The sequence below is a fragment of the Cryptotermes secundus genome, unplaced genomic scaffold (genome assembly GCF_002891405.2).
Source record: "Cryptotermes secundus unplaced genomic scaffold, Csec_1.0 scaffold632, whole genome shotgun sequence".
Classification (NCBI taxonomy): Eukaryota; Metazoa; Arthropoda; class Insecta; order Blattodea; family Kalotermitidae; genus Cryptotermes; species Cryptotermes secundus.
In genome coordinates, this window is record NW_019738356.1 from 1,024,951 (window position 1) to 1,047,565 (window position 22,615).

Genomic DNA, 22,615 nt, shown 5'->3' on the forward strand with positions numbered 1-22,615 from the left:
ATCTCACAAGATGTAACGCCGTGTAGTCCGGTAATTTTATAAACGTATCGGACCACACGAGTCAGTATAGTGACGGGCTATAGGCTGGATAGCGTGGGTTCGATTCCCGGCAGTGCAAGTTTTATCTCTACAGCGTCCAGACCAGCTCTGCGGCCCATCTATCCTGCTATCCAATGAGTACTGGAGGCTCTTTCCAAGAGGGTAAAGCGGCCGGGGCGTAAAGCTGACCAGTCACCTCCATTTAATGCCGATGTCAAGAATGATGCAGCTATACTTCCACTCCCCCCTATATCTTCATGACATAGGGCTTAACTAATTAAGTACAGGGGCAACTTTACCCTTACCTCTTTATCGGACTACACGGCGTCACATCCCAGAGATACTACTCTTCGTAGGACGCTGTTCTTCAGACCATAAAAATTAATTACGAAACCGGACGATACATTAAAAATGCAAGAGACATGAAACCCTACTCTCCGCACCAGCGCCGATCCGTCGCTCTGTCGTCGTCCCTCACCCCAGCTGGCGGGTCATTCCTGTTCTTCCCCTGGGAACCCTTTTTGTCGTTCCAAAACACACGGCCTAATCCATGCGGGCCATTGCTAACATGGAGGCAAGCCTGCACAGCAATACAATGCCCACACCGAGTTACATGCCCAGTCGCTGAAATGGTGCAAGCACTTGAAGCCCCATGCGGCTCTACGTTGTCTGTGCGTCTCGCGGGGGGAGGGGATATCAGGGTCCTTTTAAAACCAAACCATCAAGAAAAAGCGTTCCCTTCCTCTTCACTGCTGTCCTGTTCCTCCTTTTCGTGTTACCCGTGTCTTCTTCTCTTTCTGTTCTCCATCTTTTACACCGTTTCTTCCTTCCCTTCCCTTCCCTTCTGCCTTTCTTTTCTCAATGTCTTCTTTATCTTACTCTCATCCTCGTGTAATTCCTCTCCTCCTCTTCCTTCTTGTCCCTTTCACCGTTCTTCTCCCTCTTCCTTCCCAATTTCTTCTTTCACCGCCTTTCACCCATCCTCTTCTTGAAACCCTTCTTTATTTTCTTCTCATATTTCTCTTTCCCTCCTCTCCATGTTTCCCCTCTTCACCGCCTTCAATCATTCCTATTCTTCTTTCCTTTATCTCCCATCCCTTCTTCTTTCCTCTTTTCCTTTTGATATCCTGACCCGCACAATTGTGCCTTCAGAACCTCAAGTCAGTGAATCCATGGAAAGCCCGTACCCAAACAGCTGCGCCGCCCCTCATGTACCGACCGTTATGGCCCAGTGGCCAGCCAGTGCGCGTCGCGTTCTCTTTGGCTTTCGGCCCTGTGACTCGCTATACTATCGTCTTTCGCGATCTTCCTCCAATCCCTCCCAACAGACGCAAACCGTGTTCAATTCACTGCACATTCCTCGTGATTGATTGCTCACAATCATCCGCTAATTAGTTGTCTTCTTCTGTTCCTGTTGCTCCCACTTGGAGCACAGGGCATCCGTGAAACGCTTCGTTTCACTTCAGTTTCTTTATCGTAGGCAGTCGGTAGGACTCCTTGGACGGGGGATCAGCCGGTCGCAAGGCCGCTACCTAACACACAAAATAAACATACATCCATGCCTTGAGTGGGATTCAAACCCACGATCCCAGTGTTCGAGCGGACCATGACATTTCATGCCTTAGACCGCGCGGCCACTGTGATCGGCCGTCGTTACGTGTAACCGTTGCTAAATAAATGACAAAATTGTGGTAAGACCTGAGGTTTCACGGCGGTAACAATAAATGGATTACTGCCTCCTGGAAAGCGGTGCCGTAACTCATAAAACTACTTAAATATAAAGAACTAGCCACAAACGTCGAGATAATGTTGTCGGGTCTGAAGCAACAGGTGGCAGGCGTGACGACACGACCAGAGCTTGCCAGTCAAGTTATCCCCAACAGAAATGAAAGAGAGTACTCAGAGTAGGCCGGCGCAGTAGCGTCACGCTCTGGACTCGTACTTAAGGGGTGCTCGTATCGAACCTCGGTTGAGATCCCCCCCATTTTCTAAGGTCTTACCGTAATTCTCCTAGGTCCCTCCAGACAAATGCTGAGTCTATCTCGATTAAGCCATGAATGTTTCCTTCCAAATCCCTTACAATTCATCAATCAGCTTACCAATCGAAGTTTCATATTCCTGATACTAACAGCACCATTAAATAACCCAGCCTGAGGCAGAAATAATGTGACGCATATGCCTATTGCTGGGCAACGGCTCGGTAAACACTTCCCGAAGTTACGCTCTCAACAATAGGATATCCGTTGTTAGGTAGCGGACCAATAAACAAGCATTCTTGACAACAGAAGATGGTGATTTCCGTGGGGTCCGTGCCGAGGAATTATAAGAGGGCACGGTAAGGAGTACGGAGATTAGAAAACCGATGCTTTAACGATTAGGCCACAGGGGCTCTACCGCAAGAGGTCAGTTGGAAAAAAATCTCTGGTCGTGGGTCTCGGGGGGCCTGACGTCAAGACGGACTGATTAGCGGTAAACCGACAGTCGTAAAGTGACTCTCACTTTGGGTACGGAAGAGTACAAATGAGTCCGAGGGAGCAATGGAGTACAGTCCAGTTGGAAGTCAGAACAGTGGAGTGGCCGGTCAAAGAACGTGACAGTGTGTCAGAGAGTGACTGTGAACTGTTGTAACCAGTTGGATAAAAGTCCAATAAAGTCGATCATCAGATACAAAACTCCATCTTATTAGTCACGCAAACCCCGGATACTGCTTCGCTAACAACCTGTACAAGGCTTCGCTCGGCGTACGATTTAAATAATTCAATTCGTTGTGTGTACAGAATTTTACTGCCAGAGGAGAATGACATATTCAGCGTAAACATAAAATCAACAAAGAAGAAAACAACGTCAGAACAAAGCAATTGATATCAATATTATTAATGTTGAAAGACCTGCTTCTAAAAGCATTAATGGATTTACTAACTGCATTAGCAGCAGGAGACCGCCCCTGTGGTCTAGTGGTCAGAGTTCCTGGCTACAGATCCAGAGGTCCGGGTTGGATTCCCGGCGCTACTATTTTTTTCTGAGAAGTAGTGGGTCAGGAACGGGGTCCACTCAGCCTCGTGAGGATAATTGAGGAGGTAATTCAAGGAAATAGCGGCTCCGGTCTAGAAAACCAAAATTAACGGCCGTGGGGATTCGTTGCGCTGACCACGCGACACCCTCTATCGGCAAAAAGTTGGCACTAACTTCGCCGACAAGCGGCAGTCGCATGGTCGGTATAGTTCGCTTGCAGGCTAAAATCACGGAGTTTGTTTTTTGTTTCTGTTAGCAGCAGAAGGACCAGTAGTTGGAGGAGCAGCTGGAAACAGACAAATTACGTAGGTTGCGAGCAGGAACTGGGAGGCCAGCATTTAGCGCCATTATAAACATTTATCAAAAATAAATCATCGAGTCCGATATGTAAAAGGTAAAGTCCATGCTCTTGATTAGTTAAGGACTATGCCATGAAGACATGCGAGGGAGTGGAGGTATAGCTCCACCATACCTCGGCACTAGATGGTGGTGAGTGGTTAGCCTCACGCCCCTTCGCTTTACCCCGGGGATAGCGTCCCTGGTGTTCATTGGATAGGATGTTGGGTGGGACCCAGAGCTTGTCTGGATGCTGTAAAGAGAAAAATTTGCATTTCCGGGCATCGAACCCCGGCCGTCCATCTCCTTAGCCCATCGCTATACTGAGCTATCCGACGCCGTGTCTGATACATGGTACATAAATTTAAATTTTCTAGTAGTTTGGTATAGGGTAAAGAGCAGTATCGTGTTGAAATCTCAAATAGGTTCTCAGCTTTGGAAAACTTAAGACACTGAGGCTTATAAATAGAGCTTGGGAAACTATTAAAGAGAATATCAAAGTTTAAGCCAAAGAGAGTCTAAGTTATTATTAGTTCAAGATGCATATGCAATGGTTCGACGGTAGATGCTCAAAATTATTAGCCCAAAGGAAACAAACCAAACTGTAGAGGTTACAGGATCAAAGCGATATAAATAGGGATAATCTGAACAATATAAGGACGTGAACCCAGCAGGCATTTCAGGAACAAAAAGAGGCAAAACCAAAAAGACAAAACTGATGAGCCGTCAGAGGCTGAGTCGACCCCGAGGCCATATACTGCAGCTGGAAGGATTAGGTCAATCAAAAAAAAATCCAATGACCTCATCTGGAATCGAATCCGTGAACTTCTGGCTTGTAGCATAGTGCCTCAACCAACTACACTACCGCGTGGCCTCAATAAGCTCTGAATACAATTCTTAATTCTTTATTGATTTAAATGCTGAACTCAACAGCGAGGGGGCCAATTACGTTCAACACGAATAAAATACAATTTCACAAAGCAATACAAAAAAGAAAACTCTTCATTCAAACGTAAGCTGTTAACATTAATGCTAATAATTCAATTCATTTTAGAATCCATAATATATAGAAGGAAATACAAAGGTAACATGAAAAGGAGATAATTTGACGAGACTTACACACAGGAAATATATTCTCCACAGAAACCGTAATCGCATTCAAAGCATCAAGAAATTGACACGTGCTATTAGCAGCGCTGATACACTTGGCTGAAGGACTGCATCTTACGCTATTAACTATGATGATAATAGTTGAACCAATAACTAGCTTCAAGCTCTGGCAGATTTCACCTTAAGAAGAATCCACTCACAACGCCATTCAATCACAAAATGGCCCCCGTGATTAATTAATTGAGCACTATGCCATGAAGACATATGGGGGGAGTGAAGGTATAGCTCCATTATTCTAGACGTAGGTACTAGATGGAGATAAGTGTTGTTTCAAGTCCCTGCCGCTCTAGCCCCCGGGAGAGCGCCCGGTACCCATTTTATAGGTGGCTGGGTGAGCCCCAGAGCCGGCCTGGAGCTGTGAAGAGGAGAAACATCCTACCCCGGCCGTCCAGCTCGTCCTCTTAATTCGTAACCGTAGAATTCTTGGTATCTTGGTTATGTTTACAGATTGTTAGCATTCACTTTTAGCTCACGGGTGCTCCACAATTCTGAAGACATAGGCAGTATGTGCCTCCGAAACGCTGATAACCATCCAGACTACGACACGTCTGGAAGTCCACACGCTTAAGTGCACGAAATATGCACAGATACGACCTCAACCTCTAATACGAGTACACAGCATGTATAGCCGTTACCATGAAACGACCGTGAGATAAGCAAATACACAAGAAGACGTTTCTAGGCAACGGCTCGGTAAACACATTCCCGCTGTAAAGGACACACATGTAACAACAGAGATACTGTTGGAAACGGTGTTTTCTACTCGGTCCGTTCAAAGGGGTTATAAGGAAGATAACTGGGGCAACTGAGTCAGTTCTGTACGGTAGGCTGTGAAGGGAGGACTTAAGCACGTGAATGTGAAGAATCTCCACTGTTAGAAGCTGTTGCCAGGGAACGGTTAGTGAAGACATAGATGGCTGAAAAAGGCTTAGCGAGTGCTGTTGTGATTTGTGGATTGTGAAGATCAGCGATAGGCTGTAATTGCTTGTAGTTCCGAGTCGTGTGTATGGGTGGTCAATAAATCCAACAGCCAATCCAAAACCCAGTCTATAGTCACACATACACGTGACAATACATAAAACATGTTTCTAAAAGCTCTTTAAAATACTCACTTTCATAACAATGATGACAGTGATAATATGAGGTTCTCACAACAATTATTATGAAGAGCAACATCTGAGATGTCATTGGGTTTCATATGGTAACGTTTACCGACGTTTCGGAAGCACCGCGGCACATCTCAGAATACTGTACCCCTCAGTCAGAATACTGACAGTGGATCCACTCACCGCCACAATCAGTACTATCTGCAACCAATGCACTGCTCTATCGGCGCACTGTGTTTCAATAATTATTAATCTAACGCAGCATCGTTACGATGTTATTGCATACAGACATTTAAACGATGTTTTGGGAGACGACTCTATTTATGTCTCCAAATTGCTGTCTTTATGTCAAAAAATATTTTTACTGTTCTCAAACTTGCTATTAGTAGCAGCAGCAGAGATCGAACCAGAAACTATGTGAATAATCAACCTGTAGGCCCCTCCGTGGGGTCGCGAATATAAGCAGTGGGATTTGTTTAGAAATTCTTGGCGGTTCTGTATCTCGATCTAATTTCGTAATAAATTTCCGGTATATTTATAGCCTTTCCAAACAGTTGGAAGCTTTCAAAATCTGCTTGTAAAGTTCGAGTTACCGTCTTCAAAATATTGTGATGCCGTAACAATACGCCTAGAAGACAAAAATTTGCAGTTCCAAGCTTAACTTCGCACCAAACGTGATATTTACAATAAAACTATAAGTGAAATCGGTACTCTGTATCTACGACACACTGATGCTCCCTGGACGACGTGCATTCTGTAAATATACAGAAATTCGTACCTCACAGGACACACATTACGTCTTCGCTAGAAAAAGGGGCGGGGGAGGGGGGAAGTCATGCGGTATACAGAAATAATCTATGTTTATTGTGAGAAACACGCGAAGCGCATAAATACACCGTGTGGACAGAACGTAGAGATTTTGTATGACTATGTTGTCGCAGCGGTGCTTATGAACAGTTCTATCTTCACGGATAAAACGCTGTTTAGTCCGCCGAAAGTCGGCCGACGTTTCGGAGGCACATGTCTCCATTTTCATTGTCGAATGATGAGCCAAGCATAAAAGCAGCATGAGGTGGGTGGCTTGCTGCTTGCTGGTATCTTGCTTGGTTTATTCTTCGGCCCTGAAGGAGCAAACATGCTCCTTTGGAACGTCGGTTAACTTTCAACGAACTATACAGCGTTACATAACAGAAGATAAACTTCTGCAGAGTTTTAGTATGTTACAGCTGGGTGCACGCGGTAGCTGGTTGGTTGAGGCACTATGCTACAAGCCGGAAGGTCGCGGGATCGAATCCCGATGAGGTGGATTTTTTCAATTTACCTCATCCTTCCAGCCGCACTATGGCCTTGGGGTCGACTCAGCCTCTAACAGAAATGAGTACCAGGAATATTCTTGGGGGTAAAGGGCGGCCGGCACGTAAGGCTGACAATCTCACCGCCATCTGTGCGCCGATTGTCTGGAAAATGTGGGAACCTTAATATCTCACAACCCTATGGGCCTCCACGACCTGTTACAGGGATACCTTTACTTCCTTACAGCAGGTGGTACATATAGTGACCACTGCTCTTTAAATTGTAAAAAAAATTATATATTTAACGCTTTTCTGAATTTCAATGATACCCATATTCGCTGTGTAGCATATACAGAAATATGTGTACACATAGAAAAGATTTATTTACTTCGATTGGTTCAAATCAAAGATAAATATTTTCCAAGCATAAGAATGAGAGGTTGTGCCCTCTGCAGGTGTCAGCATGTGCCATCTCAGATACTTCTGAACCGAGTTCGGGAAACCTGAAGGAAAGGGACCACTTGGGAGCCATAGGGGTAGATAGGAGGGTATTGCGACGGATGTCACGGCGTGAGGACGTAAGAGGATCCGTCCCGTTTAGGAAACAGTCCGCTAGCAAGCGCTCCGGGACACGGTTCACTAATGACGGGACTTTACTGGCTGCACAAGCGAAAAGCAGCACCTTATGAACGATCTGTTGCATGGAGTCAGCCATATCCTCCGTGTGCCGCGCAGTACCGATGAGGAAACACCATTCATCTTCTGACGAACCTACAAATTTTAGTTACATCTAAGTAAAAAAGGCAATTTTATCACCGGCCGACCACAACAGCCGCGGGGTCAAAGGCATGAAATATCTCCACCCGCTCAAGCGATGTGATTGTGGGTTCGAACTCAACTTGAGGCATGGATACATGCGTTTCTTCTGTGTCTGTGTTGATCCCCCGTCCAAGGAGGCCTACAGACTGTCTACAAGATTCACAATTTCATAATTAATTCTGGATGGGAAGAGGCCAGCCTTAAACGTCAAGGTAGATAAAAAAGCTGTCGCTGTGACAGGCCGCGGAGGCCCATAGGGTTGTAAGACGTCGACGCTCCCACATTTTCTAGACAATCGGCTCACAGATGGTGCTGAGGTCAGCCTTACGCGCCGGCTGCACTTTACCCCAAGGAATATTTCTGATACTCGTTTCTGTTAGAGGCTGAGTCGACCCCAGGGCCATAGTGCGGCTGGAAGGATTAGGTAAATTGAAAAAATCCAATGACATCGTGAATCGAACCCGCGACCTTCCAGCCTGTAGCATGGTGCTTCAATCAACTACGCTACCGCGCGCCACGTCACGAAAAGAGTAGGAATTTCCCCTATGGTTAATTAAGAAGCAGGCAATGAAGAAATATATGGGGATAAAATGTACGTATATCTCCAGGGATCCTTAACCTCGGCACCAAACGGATATAAACGGTCAGCTTCACGCCCCTACCACCTTAACATCAGGGAAACCATCTCCGGTACTAACCAGACAAAACAATTAAGAAGAGCCAGGGCCGTTTTGGGCGCTACGGAGAAGGGAAAACTTTTTGATCCTTCAGAGATTCGAACACCAAGCTGCTGGTCACGAAGCCCTAGCCTAGTCATTATGCCAACTGAGCTATCACAGCATCCACGGTATCTCGGTGACAGAACTTAATACTTGTATATATATTGGTATATTGGTCATTCTGGCATTTGTAAAACAGAATGTAAATTAAGATTATCCCTTATGGCCGTGCTATAGCTCAAGCGGTTAGTCGCTGGCTTCCCACCGCGGCCCGGGTTCGATCCTGGGTCTGGTCAAGTGGGATTTGTGGTGGACAAAGTGGCGCTGGGGCAGGTTTCCTCCGAGTACTTCGGTTTCCCTTGCCAATCTTCATTCCACCAAATTCTCCATCATCATAATCACCCGGGGCAGGTACAATAGGCCAATCAGTGACCGCCGTGCCGAGTGGACCCAGCTGGACTCCACCCCCCACTAAGCGAATTAAAAAAAAATTATCCCTTACAGATTTTAAACGAATCTGACAAGAGATTTTCAAACCCCGGGGAACTGATTGTTTCCACTACAGACCGTATCAACCGGTCATACATCACTGCATAAACACAGCTGAACAAGAAAGATCAACCCTTTTATAATTAACTTTAATGGCCAGTGATGTGAAGACATACACAGCCGACAGCACTTAACAGTTGTTCCGTCTCTTACGAATGACCCTTAAACTTTTCATAACTGTATACGTTCAGATTGAACAAATCGTTTCGAACTGCAAACATGGAGAAGTTTTAGAATCTAACCAATCACGATGAAACGTTTCCAGACGTACAGGAATACATCCCTTGTGGATACTTTTAAATATAAGTGGGTTTCATCGATCCTAAACTGTACATTATATGTGATTACCGAATTCTTGGATCGGCGAGTATACGGAACAAAAACACGTTACAATCTGTATGTCCCCAGGTGCAAAGGTTGGAGTTGTCTAATAAATTAGGCCCTCTGGGACCCAAAAAAGTTGGTCTTAAAACGGAAATAGAATCAGTTTTCCAACTCTATCTCTGTTCACAATCCTAGACGACTGACAACGCCCTGAAGCTCAGCAAATCAAAATATCGATAAACGAAAAGGATTTCATCGAGAAGTTTCGATTAGTATAGCCTACCTACTACTCGGCGCTATAGCCCTGGGTGAACCTTGGCCTCCTCTACAACCAATGCCTGCTGCCATAGAAATGGACCCACGCATGTATTTGACCCAAGGCTGGTTGTTAGTTTCAGAACAAAATTCTTTTTACGGGATGAGGTTGTTAGCCTCATGCCCAACCCAGAACCTGGAGGACCATGGTATCTCTCTTAGTCTGGACTCTACCCTTTGACTTTTGAGGCATGAGTGATCCTACCAGTAATTAAACTACCGCCAGCATAGCTCTCCAGGTTACAGAGTCACGCAAGCCCCACCATCATGACAAGGTGGACACACTTTTGCAGGGGGCGATTAGTATAGCACGGCATTTAAAATACTGTCACGTATTCGGGGTTCGCGTGACTAATAATAATGGGTTCTGGAGTTGATGACTGGGTTTATAGCCACTTCCTGATAATTACAATCAATTATGACAACTTTTTTTAATGCTAGTGGGGTGGAACTAAGGCCCTTGTACTGCGGCCACTTCTGGCTTATTGTACCAGCCCCAGATGATAGGTGAGGGTGATTGTGGAGCAATTGGTGGAATGAAGATTGGCAGGGGAAACCGAAGTACTCGGTGAAAACCTGCCCCAGCGCCACTTTGTCCACCACAAATCCCACTTGACCAGACCCGGGATCGAACCCGGACCGCCGCGGTGGGAAGCCAGCGACTAACCACTTGAGCTATGGCGCGGCCTTATTATGACAGCTTACAATTAATGGTTGTTTACGACTCACTCCATTCCTTACTGGACTACGTGTGTCTTCTCCTCCGCTGTGACGAATGACGAATCACTGCTCACACACTGAACACCCTTACGAACGAATTACGACTCTTTTATAACTTCTAGGCGGCACGAATATAGGTCACAATCTCAAACGGTTCCTGTTATTCTCCCGTTGCCGCGGGAATCTGTTCTTTGGGGACTTGCTACCTAGCAACAGAGGTCCCACTGTTGACTGCGTAACCTCGAGAATGTGTTTACCGAAGCGTTGTCTAGCAATGGTCACATTCGTCACAACATACATATTTTTTAACAAAACTGCAATTCTGTTTTTTTGCAAATATATTTGGGAAAACAATTCGCATTCATTGAAAACCCAACGCTGCACAGTGTTACAGTTGGTACCGCTGTATGTTCTGCGTTTCCTTGTTTCCTCCCCCCTCCTTTATTTCCTTCAAAACTGCAGTACATGTTATTGTTGCTGTCTCAGACGCAAATTCTAATGAAAAACACTACAATATTATAGGCATGCATTCTCAGCATTCGTAATATCTTTTAAGACTACAAACTTTCTGACCCTTTACTATAATAATAATTATAACCATTACGACTATAATTATTATTAATCAACAGATCCCAAAGAGATCAATCGGTATAGAGACCAGGCTATAGGCTGGACGACTGGGGGTTTGATTCCTGTAAGGGCCAGAGACTTCTCTCCACAGTGTCCAGACTGGCTCTCGGGCCTAAATATTGTCAAGATTTTGAGTGACTATAGACGGAGTTTGGATTGGTGACTCGATTAACTGCACACTTTTACACGATTCATAACTACGCTTAATTNCGTCCAGACTGGCTCTCGGGCCTAAATATTGTCACGATTTTGAGTGACTATAGAAGGGTTTGGATTGGTGACTCGATTAACTGCACACTTTTACACGATTCATAACTACGCTTAATTACAGCGGCATCGCTAATCTCCACACTTTACGAATCGCTGTTACACACACAGTAATGTCCTCAGTCTGTTACACTCTCCACTAGTCGTTTCCTGGCAACAGCTTCTAGCAATGGAGATTCTTCAGCTTCCGTGTTCATGCCATTGCCGGACGTCCACCGTCTCACAACTGATCTCAGCTCAAAGTCAAAGTTACTTTATGGCTGGCGGTTTACCGCCAATCAGTTCTTGCTGGCGTCAAGCCCCTTGAGATTCACGACCAGACATTTTTTCAACTGAACACTTGCGGTCATAGTTCTTATATAACGAGTGTCGTTCGCTGCTGGTCCACGCCAGCGTAGTCATTTTCAGGTCTGAGTCCCGTGAGACTCAAGACTCCCCCAACCTGGAGGCCCAGATCCCCGTACTTATAATCTCCCCGAAAGAAGGGTTGCCGGGTTATAGCCACAGGCACTGGGTTCCCTTTTCGTCGCCTCCCAAGACTCGCAGGGCTACGGTGGTTATAACCCCTCGGCACGGACTTATAGAAAACCCAGCTCTTCTATTGTTGCATACGTGTATGTTGCGGGAGTTACGTAGCAACGACCGCTGTTTACAGAGTCATCGCTTAGCAACCCATCATTCTATAATGTTTACATCTGTTTAACCAAATTAATAATAATAATAATAATAATAATAATAACGATGATTATATAGTTCATCAGTGAAGTGAAATCTAAAGTTGTCCTTGTTTAATTCAGCAGTACACTATGAAGATGTATAGCAAAGTGGAGGTACAGTTCCACACATTCTTAATTCCAGCTCTAAATTGAGATGAAGGGTCAGTTTCACACCTCTGCCGCTTTATCCTAGGCGAAAGACTCTTCCCCCGTTCCGATTGGTAGAAGGCTAGGTGAACCCCAAATCCGATGTGGACGGGGAAGAAAACAATCTCCTGCTACCGTCGGGAATCGAATCCCGAAACCTCGGGCCATCCAGTCTGGACATTATACTGACTGAACCACTCCAGCTCTCAATAACCAAATAAACAACAAATAAATAAATCCTTTAACTCTCGTGGCCAGTTTAATTAAAATCCGCGGACTTTCCTCGTGCCACACAAACACAGGCGCGCAGTGCCCATGGCGCTCTAAATTTATGGTCAGGAATTCCACCTACATGAGCGACGGCCGTCGGGGCAATTACAACCGCACTGTCATTTTAAACCCAGTCATGCAATGATTGTACCCAAGATCATCTAAATGTGCGCTAAACATCGTTAACCTCGTGCCCACCGACGTTTATTGGCTCTGCCAGCTTATCGCCTTATTTCAAACAACTGCTCAGAGAAGCAAATCACGCCATATGTCTATTGCAGCCTGACATTTCCACATCCTCTGCAGCCCGTGTTATTATTGCTACGCGAGATCACGGTCTTCTGGGACATGACGCCGTGCAGTCTGGCACAAAAGCACCAAAGTTTCCGAAGAACCTTCTGCATTCAGACAATCTAAAGGCAGCAGGCAGCTTTACATCATATTGGTGTCCTCCTTGGCTTACTCTCCGACCCTGAAGATGGAGACAATATGTTCTTCCGAAACGTCGGTCGACTTTCATAGGACTATAAGGCGCTATATTCCAGAACATAAAAGTCCAACTAAAGTAAAAATAACCCCTCTGTTTAATCAAATAAGCAACACGCATAAAGATGGGGAATGGAGGTATAGCTCCAGCATACTTAACCTCGGCACTAGATGGAGGTGAGTGGCAGCTTAACGCCCTGCCTGCTTTACACCCGGTTAAAGAGCCCCCTAAACCCAGTGTGTAGGAGGCTGGGCAGGCACCACAGCCTGTCCGGATGACGTGGAGAAAATTCTTGATCCTACAGGGACTCGAATTCCGACCCCTCGGTCGTCCAGCTCGTAGCCAGTCGCTATCCCGGCTCTCAGATATGGAGGGTGCCTGCGAATAAACAATATGGGACAGCCGAAAATGGGTGGTCCTCCAGTTTGGGGAGTGGGCGTGGGGCTAACAACTCCTAACCGTAAAAAAGAGGTGTGGTATGCAATGTTATCCAGGGCCTCTAACTCTGAAACGACCTGAAACAAGGTAAATGGATATTGAGGAAGAACCAGGCCAGTTTGATAAACACGGTGGAATGTTGTTGGGGCGGTGACGAATTGAGTGCGAAGAGCGATGAAGTGAGACATGGCTTCTGCCTGTTCTTAACATCCCAGTGCGCCATTTGCGTAAACTGAAGGTAATCCTAGATGAAAAATGGACGTTTTCGGCTTCACCGACATAAAAACTCTAACATCGGATTTACGAACGTAATGGGGGGAGGGGAGAGAGTAATGACAAATCGATCCATCGATAGGCCTACGGTACAATAATATTTCAACCTGCAAACGCGTCATTCATTTTCATGGACGGACGGTACTTTACGGAGAAAGCAGAAGTTGTCGGCTTTAGAGAGCACTTACTTCCTGTATAGTCAGTTCAAGTCAACTGACGTTTCGAAGGAACACATCGAACCGATCTTCCGGGCCCGAAGAGTGTTCCAATAAAGAAATCAGCATGAAGAAGGCAGCAAGCTTGCTTTTGTTTGGCTGTTCCAATTTGAAAGATGGAGACATGTGCCTCCGAAACGTCAGCTGACTTTCACCGGTGTACAGGATATTACAGGCTGTCGGGATAGCACAGTCGGTACAGCGACTTGCAACACACTGAACGACCGAGGAGTCGGATACGAGTACCAATAGGGTCAAGAATTTTATCTTCTCAACGTCGTCCAGACCGGCTTTGGGGCCCACCTAACCTCATATCCAATGGGTACCGGGGGCTCTTTCCCCGGGGGACAAGGCGATCGGGGCGTGAAGGTGACCACTCACATCCAACTAATGCCGAGATAAAAAAATGTGGATCTATACATTCACACCCCGCTACGCCTTCATGGTGTAGTGCTTAATTAGTTAAGCACAGGGACAACTTTACAAGGTATTGCATCCCCAAACTGTGAGAATCTTCTACATCCAACACTTCCAGCTTCAACTAGAAACATAACCTAAATTATGATTCATGAAAGTAACAGAAGAAGAAGAACAATTAACTAATCGATAGATCGATTAAATTCTCACAATCTTAACACTGCATACTGACTCTGCACGCAAGGAAGAATGATGGAAACTAATAAAATTCGAACAAAAGAACATCTGCTCTGAATAAAGGCCTGCCAAGCCTTTTGTGCGGACACTGGAGAGAGTTAAATTGTCTCTAAACCGACCTTCACGATCGTCTTCGCCTCAGAAGAGCGTAGGAGCTATAACGGCACGCTGCAAACGCGACCGCTTGAAGCACCCAATTGTTTTATTTCTTTTGTGTGTAATTAGCCGCGGTCCCAGTGTTTGAGGCTTCACTGCGTCCGACAATTGAATGACAGGGGAAAATGAATTGCAAAAGAGACGGAAGAAAAAAGTCGTGATCTATCCTTTTAAGTAGACGCGTTATCCTTGAATAATTTCACGGAAATTTATATTTGTATTGTGGCATAGACCCGTTACTAGGTAACGACAGCGAGATAAATATACAACAGCCTTTGCTTGGTAATGACTCATAAACAATAATAGAGGAATTGTGTTTTCTGCGCAATCAGCACCGATGACTGCGCACGCAACAATGAAACAGCAACAGAGGATCGGTGTTTTCTGTGCGATCCGTGCCGAGATGTTATAAGCAGGACACGTCTAGAGTTAGTCAGTCTGTTAGTCGAGAGGTGCTGTAGCTGAGGCCGGGGAGATTTCGGGAGCCCGGAGAAAGCTGAACGTTCGCCGACAGAAGCCGCTACCGAGCAACGGCTAGAGAAGACCTAGTGCGCTCAGAGAACAGTGAATCGGTATTAATTAATTATTAAATTCAGAAACTTATCACATGTACCAGGGGCTGCAAACAGGCAGATCGCTCCTCTTTCTCCTGAGGCCCATCTACGAAGTCTGATTAACCAAAAATTCAATAATCTCTCTAAAAATGTTATTATTAATATACACATTAATTTTACACATGAAATATCAAATAAACTGTAACAATTATATCTACATAATAAATGTACCCATGCATTTATGAACTATTCCTCATTCCCTTTCATCTGACAGTGGTACAACCAGCGTTATGGAGATTAAGTCGAATGAGGCCCGCAGCTAGTGCCACAGGTTTCCGACCCCTGACCTACACCGTTCCGACATTAATTATGTGCAGCCTGAAGCGCATCTGAATAATGTTTAAAAAAATCTGTTCGTACCTCACAGGAAACGGTCCGTTTCCATAATAAAGACCAGTCGGTTAATAATCGCTGTTTACTGCAAGAATCATACGAAACGCACATACACTCCGTGGGCAGAATTAAAAGTTTTTAGCTTAGCTTATTTTCTTTATTTTTAACAAACAAAAGTAAGCTTATGCGATCACCATGCTCTCTGTGTGTCTGTATATGTATCCCCCATCAACTTTCGAATCCCTGATCCAATCTATATGAAGCCTGGTATGTATATCATGGCACCTGAGCCCATCTCCACGGCGTACTTCATAAATCCCTCCCAACAATATATGTCTATATGTGTCTCCATTCTATATTTGCTAGGCAACGGCTCGGCAAAAATAGTTACGGCAGCAACGAATACACATGCAACAACAGAAGAATTGTTGGCGTCGTTTTCTATACGTTCTGTGCCGTATCGAAGTAGGAGATTAATTCTTCCCAGAACTTCTTCTGTTGTAAACTCAGGTGATATACTCGTATATAAGTACTGTAATCGTGCTTTAAGGGGTTAAGAGCTGAACCAACATGCGAGGGAGAGTCAGTAAATAGGTCGCAAATGGAAATAAAACGTAAAACATGTGATATTCGACCCTGGGGAAAACATTTATTTCTCGACATATCCCCCACCAACAGCCGCGCAATAGCTCATGCGATTAGTCGCTGGCTTCCCATCGCGGTGGCCCGGGTTCGATCCTGGGGTCTAGTCAAATGGGATTTATGGTGGACAAAATGGCGCTGGAGCAGGTTTTTTCCGAGTACTTCGGTTTCCCTTGCCAATCTTCATTCCACCAATTGCTCCACAATCACCCTCACCAATCATCTGGGGCTGGTACAATAGGCCAGAAGTGGCCGCAGTACAAGGGACTTAGTCCCACCTCACTAACAATAAAAAAAAATATCCCCCACCAATACTGACACACTTGTCCCATCGCTTTACTAGTGCATCGAAACCCGTAGCACAGAAGTCTTTTGACTGCTGTCTCAGCCACTTCCGCATCTGTTCGGACATCATCTGCCTATTTCGAACGTCCTTGAGAGAATTTCAAGAGCCAGTTGTGAACCGCTTTAGGCAGCAAATACTTCCCACCGTAAACGGGAAACATTTCTTTGTTAATATCCTTTGCATTGATTCCTTCTGACAACAGAAAACGCACAACAGAACTCTGCTCTTCGGTAATATACTCCCCAAGGACGGTCGCCAATTTGACTACTGAAACCAGCCTATGAATATGGGCATGCGCGTCTGCTACTTAGACTGTCATGAAGCTGGACTGCACTGCTACCTAGCGATACACACAGGAAACTTATTGTATGCATTATAAATTTTTTACTTCCATTTGTGACCTATTTACTGACTCTTCCTCGCATATGGGAAGTGGCTCGGTAGTCACTATTCCCTTTAATGTCATAATACGCATGCCGAAGGAGAGATACAAGAGGAGTTACTCTTCCGAAAACATTTGTTTGATAAAGTTCGCGGCTCAGTAACTAGCGGAATTACAGACCTGATTAGCGTGACAGGTATAATTGAATTATTCCACCAATGCCAATGGGAGACGCCCTGATATTTCTATGTATGTATCCACTACAGCTCGATGACAGTTTTACATTAAACGCTTGTTATTATTATTCAAACAGTCATTACTATCCTACCCTTTTCCACTTATTCTTGCATTCTTTATTTACCTTCCACCTCTAGGCTTTTAAAGTAGCTGTTCTCAGTTTGGGGGCTCTGGGGGGGTTTTAGGTGGGATAAAGGTAAAGTTGTCCCTGTGCTCAACGAATAAAGCACTACGCGATGAAGGCGTATGGGGGAGTGGATGTATATATCCTCCTTTTCTTGACCTCTGCATTAGTTTGAGGTGAGTGGTCAGCTTCACGCCCCTGCCGCTTTACCCCCGGTACCCACTGGGTAGAAAGCTGGGTGAACTCCAGAGCCGGTCTGGATAACATGAAGAGAAAATTCTTGACCCTACCGGGACTCGAACTCCGACGCCTTGGTCGTCCAGCCAGCAGCTATACAGAATACGCCATCCTGGCTACTAGAGGGCGTGAGGGCGTTTAGTGTCAAGTTCAGTGGAAACAAATATTTTCAGCTGCACTTAATTATCTCTTCTGTAAGGACCAGTCAGAATTGTTAATACATATATCAAAAATATCTGCGCAGAAATACTGCGCATGCTATATCGGTATACGACTGACTTTCACCAAGTTACCCTGAAAATTAAATTCAGTGTCACTCGGTTGACCACATTTGGTTACTGAATACGAAATTATAACGCCCGTTTGTCCGGTTAAGTCGGCTTCTACAAAATCGGCATTTCACGTTCAGGCCCCAACTGGGTAAGGCTATATTCCTGAAGATGCCGCCTGTATAGGTTTATTCATGGAGACGGCCTCCATCTTTTTATGAAATTTTATCAAAATCGTGAAAGCCTCTTTCGAGAAAACCATCATTTCGTGTTTTGGAGCCCATTTAAAGGGGTCCTATTTTTCGAATTAGAACGTTCATATTCACAGGACATGGGCCTACGACGGATAAACTCTTAAATGATGAACATGAACAAAATCCGTCCAACTGTTCAGGAGCTAGCAAGTCGCACGTGTATCGTTCAAAATAAATTCTATACCTGATGACCTTTTGATAGACAGACCTAATTTAACTCTGCAAATATTTGTTGTTTAGAGAAGCAGAACGCACATATCAATGTTTGATCCTCTTGCAGGTTACTGTAAACCTTGAAGTAAATATTGTCACGTGATTGAGTGGATATAGAAGAGTTTTGGATTGGTAATTTGATTTATTGAAAACTTATTGATCGTAGCTATAAGCGCGAATCTAGCGCTATCGCTAATTCACACGCTCTATACAGTTCACTACAGCTCGTACTAAGACTTCTCAGTCTGCTGTGTCTTCATCGGTTGCGGCCTGGCAACGGCTCCCAACGCCCTAGATTCCTCAGCTTCCGTATTCACGTCCTTAATTAGCGGCGACTATCGCACAAATAACTAGGCGTTGCTAAGCAACGACTTGCAACGATGGGAGCTCTTACACCTCCCAAGACTCCACCAGTAACCACTGTCTGCGATGACCTCCGAGGGGTGTCACCCAACTGCTAACTGCAGACTCAAGACTATAGACTCTCAGTTAGCACTGGTCTACCCGCAGACTTCGGTCAGATTGACAGTTACTTTACGACAGGCTTTACCGCCCATCAGTTCGTCTTGGCGCCAAGCCCCTTGAGACCCACGACCAGAGGTTATTTCTTTGCAACTGAACCTTTGCGGTCATAGTTATGTAACATCCTCTCTAACGAGAAGATGAATATGTTTGGCCTTGTCAAGTGTACGTATCGCATGTTATTGAAAACTCTTCCTTGTGCACTATACAAAAGTCTCTGTCAGTCCAGGCTTTACAAAGCAGATGCTAACGGCCATACCATGTTGACAACACCGGCTATCGTCCGAACACCAAAGTTAGGCAACATGGACATGGTAAGTACTTGGATGGGTGACCGCTTGGCAACACCTGTTTCTTTTAAGGGGAGGCGACGCCATAGCTCAGGCGGTTAGTCTGGCTTCCCACCGCGGCGGCCCGGGTCTGGTCATGTGGGATTTGTGGTCGACAAAGTGGCGCTGGGTCAGGGTTTCTCCGAGTACTTCGGTTCCCAATCTTCAGTCCACCAACTGCTCCACAGTCACCATCATCTATCATTTGGGGCTGGTACAATACCAAGTGGACTCAGTCTCACCCCACTAAGAATAATAATAATAATGATAAAATAATAAGAGGCAGATAATGCCTCCTCTCACTTATCTGATGCTACAACGGCTGCTTAGTCACTTGAACGGTTGCAAGCTTGGGCACCGCCAAGTTCGAGCGAAGGCTTCGCCTTGTCCTATTCTGCGAACAAGTTCGTTCTCATGATTTTGCATGACTTCTGCTTGACGCCTGCACAGGTTTGTTATGTAATCGCACATATACAGAATGTTGAAACCCGCGGACCGGTGTGCATCTTGGAATATTTCCAATGGTGCGGAGAACCTTGTTTTGCAAGAGCTGCAATTTTAAGAGGTAGCTGTCTGCCACTAATTCCCAGGCGAGGCAAGCATAAGTCATTACTGGTCTTATCAGTGCCTTATGGAGGGTCAGTTTAATGTTGGGGCCTAAACGCCCACTTTTGAATGGCTGGACAGTAACGCAGCCGCCTGGGAGGACCGCACAGAAAACACCGCTTCTTACAGTTCTTCTATTGTTGCGTGAATAACTGTTACTACAATGACGCATCCTTTCGTGTTCCATTGTTGCTTCACTCTTTATTTTGCCGTAACCTGGCAACGGCCGCCTCTGCAGATTAAACTATTCCGGCTTTCAGCAGACCTACCACAATATCACAAACACAAGATAATTTTGACGGATATTTTTGATGATTGCTTTACAACACTGTCAGTAGAGCTAACAGAGCGTCGGAAAACAATAACAGATGAATGGGAAGAATCTGGAGGGAGGAACCATCCTGGCATTTGTCTGGGGGCACTGTGGAACTCCACAGACCCGGTCGAGAGTCAAACTAAGCACCTCCTGGGTACGAGTCTAGAGAGTTACTGCTGATGTAAGCCATTCAGTCTTGGCAGAGGCTATTCTAAAGCTGCCTACGTTAGAAACATTTCAAGAGTTTCTTCGAAACAGATAACAGAAGGAGGAAACTTATTTCGAATTATTCAACTGGTTCCTGTATTCAAATGGAGTTGAGTCGGCTTACAGAATGAATGGGCTACAGTGCTGGCAACAATAAGTTCACAACTTCGCTTGCAGATGAGTAATTCATATAGAAAACTCTCAACGTTAGGAGCCGGGATAGCTCAGTCGGTATAGCGACTGCCTACGGGCTGGACGACCGAGGGTCGCAGTTCTAGTCCGGATGGGAGCATGAATTTTCACTTCTCCACGTCGTCCAGACCGACTCTGGGGCCCACCCAGCCTTCTGTCCAATGGATACCGGGGACTTTTTGCCCAGGGGTAAAGCGGCAGGGGCGTGAAGCTGACCACTCATCTCCAGTCAGTGCTGAGATCAAGAAGATATCGATCTATACATCCACTCCCCCATACGTCTTCATGGCGTAGTGCTTAATTAGTTAATCAAAGGGACAATTTTACGATTTTTTTACCATGTCGTCCAAACCGACTCTGGGGCCCACCCAGCCTCCTATCCAATGGGTACCGGGGAGTAGAGCGGCAGGGGCGTGAAACTAACCACTCACCTCCATCCAGTGCCGAGATCAAGAAAACATGCACTCCCCCCATACGTCTTCACGGCGTAAGCTTAATTGGTTAAGCACAGGTCCAGCTTTACCTTTTATACCACGTAGTCCAGACCGACTCTGGGGCCCACACAGTCTCCTATCCAATGGGTACCGGGAGTAAAGCGGCAAGGGCGCGAAGCTAACCACTCACTTTCAGCCAGTGCCGAGATCAAGAAAACATGCACTCCCCCCATACGTCTTCACGGCGTAAGCTTAATTGGTTAAGCACAGGTCCAGCTTTACCTTTTATACCACGTAGTCCAGACCGACTCTGGGGCCCACACAGTCTCCTATCCAATGGGTACCGGGAGTAAAGCGGCAAGGGCGTGAAGCTGACCACTCACCTCCATCCAGTGCCGAGATCAAGAAAATATCCACTATACATCCACTCCCCCATACGCCTTCATGGCGTACTGCTTAATTAGTTAAGCGCAGGGAAAACTTTTACCTTTACCTTTTACTAGCAGACTGCAGCTTACCTCGGCAGCAACACTCCGTTCTTCCTGCGAACCGCGTAATGTCTCCTGTACGGGAAGGGCGTGCACGTGTAGGACGGCCTCCGGTGAAGCCCAGCACACGAAGCCATTGTAGCACTGCTAGCAGCGACCGCTAACACCCAGGATCCACAAGCCACCGGTGCATCAACATCACCACTCTCACGTGACACACGAATCATACTCTGATCATCATCGTCGTCAGTCGTTGATGCTGCTGTTGCACTGCTGGTTGATGAAGTTGCAACAACCATAGTGAATCAACAGCACTCAGCAGAAACTGCATAAACGATACAAGCGCCAAACTGTACCACGGACCGTCTTCCTTCTCACTAACGTCATTCATGTGAGCATGAATATGCTTACTTATGGCTTCTGAAGGACCTGCAATTAACATTTCCAGCTCAGATGCAACTACGTCGTTTTAAGCAGACAAACGACTTAGGGGGAGAATTCATAACGCCTAATAAAAAGTCCATCTGCACGCGGTAGCGTAGTTATCTGACGAACTATGCTGCAATCCAGAAGGTCGCGGGTTCGATTCCTGATGAGACCATTGGGTTTTTTTCAATTGACCTAATCCTTCCAGCCGCACTATGGCCCTGGAGTCGACTCAGCCTCTAACACAAATGAGTACCAGGAATCTTCCTTGGGGTAAAGGGCGGCCGGTGCGTAAGGCTGACAACCTTACCGCCATCTGTTCCCACAAAATGTGGGAACCTCGACGGCCTGTTACTGGGATAGCTTTACCCTTTATCCACTCTACGAACCCGGCTGCTTCATATCCTGTGCAGAAGAAACGTTCTGTGAACGTTTGAATTTCGCTAATGACAGTGGCCGCGCGGTATAAGGCATGAACTAACTTCGCTCGCTCGAACACTGGGATCGTGGGTTCGAATACCACCCGAGACATGGACGTCTGTGTGCGTTTATTCTGTGTTTATGTTGAAGAAAGCAGTCTTCTCTGATGTGGCACCGTGTAGATGTGGTGTTAACTGACGTTTCGGAGGAACGTATCGCCCCCATCTTCAGGGTAGAAGGAAAAATAAGAAATCAGCAAGCGAAGAGACTGCTTGTACCGATTCTCACGGTCTCTTCGTTTGAGGCTTTCTTATTTTTCCTTCTATCCTGAAGATGGAGGCGATACGTTCCTCCGAAACGTCGGTTAACA

The 22,615-nt window shown here is 45.7% G+C and overlaps 1 protein-coding gene across 2 annotated transcripts in view; it reads right to left on the minus strand.

Moving 5' to 3' along the window:
• The window catches only part of LOC111870848 (eye-specific diacylglycerol kinase), a 368,758-nt gene that overhangs the window by 326,064 nt on the left and 20,079 nt on the right, over nucleotides 1-22,615 (minus strand). Inside the window, exon 2 of one of the 2 annotated variants that reach the window (XM_033754027.1) lies at nucleotides 21,430-21,828. The exons of the other annotated variant lie outside the window; for it this stretch is intronic. Coding sequence (XP_033609918.1) covers nucleotides 21,430-21,698 — 269 coding nt within the window. The 5' untranslated portion in view covers nucleotides 21,699-21,828. The remainder of the gene's footprint in view (nucleotides 1-21,429; nucleotides 21,829-22,615) is intronic. 2 annotated transcript variants of the gene reach the window in all.